The following is a 6,000-nucleotide window of genomic DNA, read 5'->3' on the forward strand; positions in this document are numbered from 1 at the left end:
TTGTTCGCTATCAACACCAGGATTTGAGAACCAGTGAATTCATAAGAGCTTCCCATGTTTCCCCAGTGCTGTCAAGTGCTCCCTTCGTTTCCTAGCTACTGGCAGCCATCCACCGATGACAAGGCAGGATTCCCTCAAACAATGACTACCAATGTCAACATGGATGTCTTGTTTTCTTGAAGTAAATATATATGTTGCTTAGATTTCGTTTCATTTTTCTTTTATACATTTTATCAGACATGATTGAAGCGCTTACAGGCACAAGCCGCCAACATTCATACCAAAAGTGATATTCTGTTCAAGTAACAAATACAACATTGCAATTATTGCGCTTGCATCCATTTAAAAATGAAATGTGATACATCAAATTTTAACACCTTATCTATCTGTACATCAACCCATACCATTTGCTATAAGGGAAGCGAAAAACCAAGGTTCATATAACATACAAATTGTCACATCAAATGGGTAACTATTTAGGTATTAATGACTTCTATAATAGCAAAATGTAGTTGTCTACAATTGAATGGTGCACATAACTGCTGTATTAAAATCCAAAAGGCAATGAAATGGCGGTTTTGTAATGAGTGATCTCCATGTCTTCTTCCTAGGATTGTAAATTTGGATGAGAAGTGATCCTACCCTCTTTTGCTGTCGTGGCCTTCGACTTTCTGTTGCATCACCTCCTTTCAGAAAAGTCATTACAAGCAGCTCCCCATTCAACACCACAAAACCACATGAGGAGTTGCGAGGAGCTTTTCTTGGTACGCCAGACTCTTTTTGCCAAGAGTTTGAAACCATGTCATATCTGTAATGCAGAAAAACATGAATGTGTAATTTGTGTATCACCAATAACTTCCAAAACTAAGCATTTATAACTAACAGAAAAGTAATCACATGAAAAGTTTGTACCAGTCCCATACCATAAATTATGCATCACTCATCTTTTCCCTCATCATTCAAGGTTTAACCAATGTATAATGCAGATAACGAAAAGCTTGAGAAGATGCGAGACTAGAGAAATTAATATTACAGTATAGATTGTACATAGGTCTTACTCAGGACATTATTGAGCAATTTCTAGTGCCTCTACTATCTTATAAGTAACTTTATCAAGAAAACTAATCGCTAGTCCTGTGTCTCATAATTTGTACTGTAGTCTTTCGTATAATCAAGGAAGCAAGAAAACTAACTACAAAACCCTACCGCAACCACATTGACCTGCAATACTGACTCAAAGACACCAGAAGGGTCTCCCACACGTGACTCCCATGTGTGAATAACCCAATTATGCAAGTGACTTTGCTTGACTAATAAATCAGCACAGATATTTGCCTCACTGGTAACCATGAGACAATTAACATATCCAATCCATTGCAATTAGCATGCTCTCAGCAGTCTTGCATCAAACCACTTAATCTTATTTGTTTTGTACTTGGACTCAGGGTCCAAGTTGGGTTTGGAACACCATATCTATATCCATATAATTTCCTTCAATTTCAGTTTATCAAAATGATATGATAATTTTCAAAATAAAGCTTCTTCATGTTAAGCAAGCAATTCAGCCCCAGGCGATGCCAGAGGACTTTTAGGTGTGTAAAAATTAAAAAAACTTTTACCTAATCTTCAGTTTTCCAAGCAGTTATGTTCTCAGTTCAGATTTTTTTTTCCCCAAAAAAAACTTAAAATTCTTCAATTGAGACTCGCGCTACCCACATAATCCTTGCCGTTGTTCTATGTAATCGTAATAACATAATTTACTATACAATTGGATAAAAACCCTCAAATCATCTACTACTAAAGACATTTGAAGAATAAAAAGCCAAGCAAATTTTGCCACCAAGTAGATTGTGTAAAAAGTTATAATCTGAGAATTTCAACTTCAGCATTCTAATACTTTTGTAACTAAAGAGGCAGCAGTATAATGAAAACAGAAACTAAAACACCACCTCGAAACAGAGGAGAGGAAAGGACGAGAGCTCACATCAAAATCCATAATTGAAGCTAAACATTATCAATTTGCATGTATATGAAAGGTATGATCCACCATAGATCACGCCAATATTTCTCAACTTACCTCTCGCATACGGTATTTAAAGTTTCAAAGAATTTGATGAGCTCAAGTGAAAACCCACAGGAGTGGTTTTAGAATTTATTTTTGAATTACGGAAATTATCTAGTGTTATCCTGATACTAATGATCCTAACTTAAAAAAAAAAAAAAAATACAACCACACATTGTACAGTGGAAAATACGAAAAGGACTAACACATTCTGTATGAATAGCAGCGCTGCCCCCTTCCCCAGGGGGACGCCTTACCGGTGGCTGACAGTCGCCAGCTAACTATCCTCACAGTGATCATCAACAAAGGCTTGAGGAAAAAATGTTAATTCCCCACCTTTTTATAATCATTAAAATGCTAATCAACAAACTTCATCACAGAAAGGGAGAAAAAAGATATAGCCCACTCATGTAGCATTCTAAATTCTATTATGAGTTATTCTTGCTTTACCCAATATGTAAAGCAATGCTTGGGTTATTAACTTTGTTGCACATTATGTAAGATTGTTCACTATTACCTGAAACACGCACACCAGTCCATAACCATACCAAAAGCATAACTATCAAAAAATTTGAATAAAAAACAACATTGGTACTAAGAGTATTGAAAGCAAACTAGTACTTATCACTACTTCATGATAAAATGATAATAAATTGAATCCAGTAACGACATCAAATAATAACAAAGAGTCATAGCCAGATCAAATAAAACATGCAAGCCAAAGCACAACATACAAAATAAAACTCTTAGTAGCAACATTAATCGGTAAGTGAACTACTTGAGTCAAATAAGAAGCAACTCTTGCCTCTAGAACAGAATAAATATTAAAATAAAGGCTTCAACACAAAGGTACTAAAAAAAAGACGAATTCACCTGAAAATGTCATTATTGTCGAGCATAAAAACACCAGGCCCGTCCCCATCATAGTCCTCAACAACCACAATCTTCCCAAGCCTTGCTCTCTCGCCTTCCTGCCACATATTCCCAACCTCCCTCCACTTGCCACAACCATTCTTCTTCACATCCATGACTACAGCATCCCTATAATATTCGTCCACGGGAAACACTCCAGAAATTGTCCTGGACTCCCCGTAGCCTCCCATCACCCAAAATTCCCTTTCCTCTCCACTCTCTACCAAAAACCCCACGCAACCTGCTCTATACCTGGGCAACCCGTCCATTGCTACCCACTCATCCCTCCCAACATCATATGTTTCCACCGAACTCATCCGACTTCCTGCTGCCCCAAATAACGTATGCCTCGACCCTCCACCAGCCACGATTATCTTTCCCAAATTAGGGATTGCAGCGCAAGCAAAGGAACCGCGAGGGGAGAGCATCGGAGATAGCTGGCCCCACGAGGATTCGACGAAATTGAAGCGGAAAGCGGATGAGGAAGGCGAAGGGCGATCCATAGGGAAAGACCGAGTGTCGAAGAGAGACCCACCAAGAACATAGAGATTGGGACCAAGAGATATGGCGGTAAAGTTGCAGAGTCCGTACACGTGAGGGTTACAGGGCATGAGTGGGAGCGGACGCCAGGCGAGATTATGCGGGTCAAAGAGGTAAGGGGACGAGATGGAAGGGTCCTGAGGGAATATACACAGGAGATGACTGAGATGGTGGAGGTGATGGCGGAAGGAAATTAGGGTTTTGGAGGAGAGGAAGGCGGACCATGCCTTACAAGTGCATTTGATACGAGAATGGTGAGAGTAAGGGACCATGGAGAGAATTTGGGCTGCGATGTCGTTTGGGAGGCCGGGAATTAGAGTCACAGTCTCGTCGATTGACAGCAGTTGCGGAGACGCCGAATATGAAGAAGACAAGGACGGAAATTGATCCATTTCTATTCTTCTTCAATTTAGATAAAATCAAAATCAATCAAATCAAGCCAAGGCATACACATCCATCTCCCACCAGCCTCCCAATCTGAATATCTATTCACTATACACAAGCGATCAAAGGTCTGAAAGAATTGACAAATTCAATAATAAACGAGCAAGATGAATTAAGAAGCTTAAGTCATCTAAAATTCTCTGTTGCTCTCTTTATGGACATGGAAATTATAATTTGAAAATGGGAAGTCTCGTATCTTCATAGAGAAGCACGACCCGGAGGAGATGATTTGGTTGGCGTTTCTGTTGCTTATCGACTAAGCTTTTGCTGCACTTTCCAGAGATCAAGGAAAGTAAGCACTTGGGCCTTTTTGGGCCTTTCTCGTGTATCAGCCGTTTACGGTTAATGAACACGTGGAATGCCGCTGTTAACGTGGTTCTGCGTTTGCCTGCGGACAGAAAGAGAAGGAATTGGTAATGGATGGAGGCCATGTAAGAGCTGAGCTACGTGTCAAGTCCTTATTAGTAACTTTTTTTAGCCTGAGTGGTTTAGTTTTGTAGTCTGTCTTTTTTTTTTTTTAAATAATAATAATAATAAAAGTTTGTACTTTGTAATCGCAATCGCTCAAAGTTGCGTTGATGGCGACATAATAAAAAGAATTTATTTTTAAATGTACATTTTTATTTTATCACAAACAGCAAAAGTCTAATCAAAACGTTAATTAACCATGTTTATAGCATTTAGACTTTGCAAAGGTTAAGGAAAGGCCTGCTTACAGCATTCTCTCAACGTTTCATAACCTTTAAACTAAGTAATAAATCAAGTGTCTCTAAATCCGTTTTTATTTATTTCAACCCAGCAATTTAATGAAAGGATAAACCAATCAAATATAAATAAATATTTAAAATGATTGAATAGTTATTTTTCAAAAATTCATTATCAAACTATTATTATTTGATGGAATTCATTTATATATACTTATCTATAATTGGTTTATCATTATAAAACATTTCACATGAAATCACTGTTTTATTTTATAATTTCATTTAGTAACGTGGGTGGCACAATTCTACTACTGTTAAGCAAGTTTATCTTTTAATTAAGCTAATGCATCTCCCCTCCTCATGGTTCTTGTTTCAAGATAACTGGTTTTTTTTTTTTTAATTTGAATTGTACGTTTTATATTTATATACATATTCGTAATTTAATTTCTTATATATAATTATATATATATATATGATATAATATTATCATGATATGTTGATTTTCAATAATTAATTAAATTTAATCTTATTATGTTGCTTTTATAAATAGTATTAGCAATGCCTTATATAATATGTACTGATTATAATGAATTCTCATTAAGTTGAGCACAAAAAAAGTCGGGAAATTATATACAAAAAAGGCAAACAAAAACCATACTACAAACTCAATAAGTGCAAAGATCAATCCGGACTGTCTTCATGATTATGTCTTTAAAATAGTAAAGACTGCCAGCAAAACTATGGGGTTTATCCTTTTTCAAGTATCTACAGTAATAGGAAACAACAAAAAATAAAACTAAATTACCCACCAAAATCTCCATAAACCATATATGATATTAAATATAGTGCACTGAAGTTATGATGACATAACTTACATATACTTTGAGTTTATTAGAAATTAAAGAGACATATAAAGTAAATTCCCACTATTCATAGAATTCAATTAAAAAAATTGGAGTTAAATTTGGTATCTAATAATAATAATAATGAAAAACACAAAAAAGAACAATAAAAGAATGAGCAAAATTATGAAACTAAACCTTCTACAAGCAAAAATATGATGGTGAACCATAGACTACCGGTCAATAAGAATTAGGGGTGAGCATTCGGTTTAAACCGAATTGAATCGAATCAAATCGAATTAAATTATGAAAATTGAATTATATATTTTAGAAATTGAATCGAACCGAAATGGATGAAAAATCAAAATGAATTGAACCACTCTATTTTGATTTGATTCCGTTCAAACTGATCTGTTTTGATTTTTGATTGATTTTTTAATTTATACTTGATTTTCAAGTTATTTGATCTAATTTTGACTTTGATTTGAACCTCATA

The 6,000-nt window shown here is 35.7% G+C and overlaps 1 protein-coding gene across 1 annotated transcript; it reads right to left on the reverse strand.

The window, feature by feature from the left end:
• Window positions 1-303: 303 nt before the first annotated feature.
• LOC110644872 (F-box/kelch-repeat protein OR23) lies at window positions 304-4,363 on the reverse strand. Its single transcript, XM_021797830.2, has 2 exons — window positions 2,936-4,363; window positions 304-808 (listed from the first exon to the last, which is right to left on the reverse strand). The coding sequence occupies exons 1-2, from the start codon at window positions 3,904-3,906 to the stop codon at window positions 517-519; spliced, it is 1,263 nt and encodes a 420-aa protein (XP_021653522.2). The 5' UTR covers window positions 3,907-4,363; the 3' UTR covers window positions 304-516.
• Between the last annotated feature and the right edge of the window lie 1,637 nt (window positions 4,364-6,000).

This window comes from Hevea brasiliensis, chromosome 2, assembly GCF_030052815.1.
Source record: "Hevea brasiliensis isolate MT/VB/25A 57/8 chromosome 2, ASM3005281v1, whole genome shotgun sequence".
In the NCBI taxonomy this organism is placed as follows: Eukaryota; Viridiplantae; Streptophyta; class Magnoliopsida; order Malpighiales; family Euphorbiaceae; genus Hevea; species Hevea brasiliensis.

Bases quoted from the DNA above. Each gene is read 5' to 3' on its own strand.
- LOC110644872 (XM_021797830.2), bottom strand. From the start codon at position 3,906: ATGGATCAATTTCCGTCCTTGTCTTCTTCATATTCGGCGTCTCCGCAA. The intron at 809-2,935 runs GTGAATTCGTCT...TCTGCATTACAG, and splicing joins GACAATAATGACATTTTCAG to ATATGACATGGTTTCAAACT.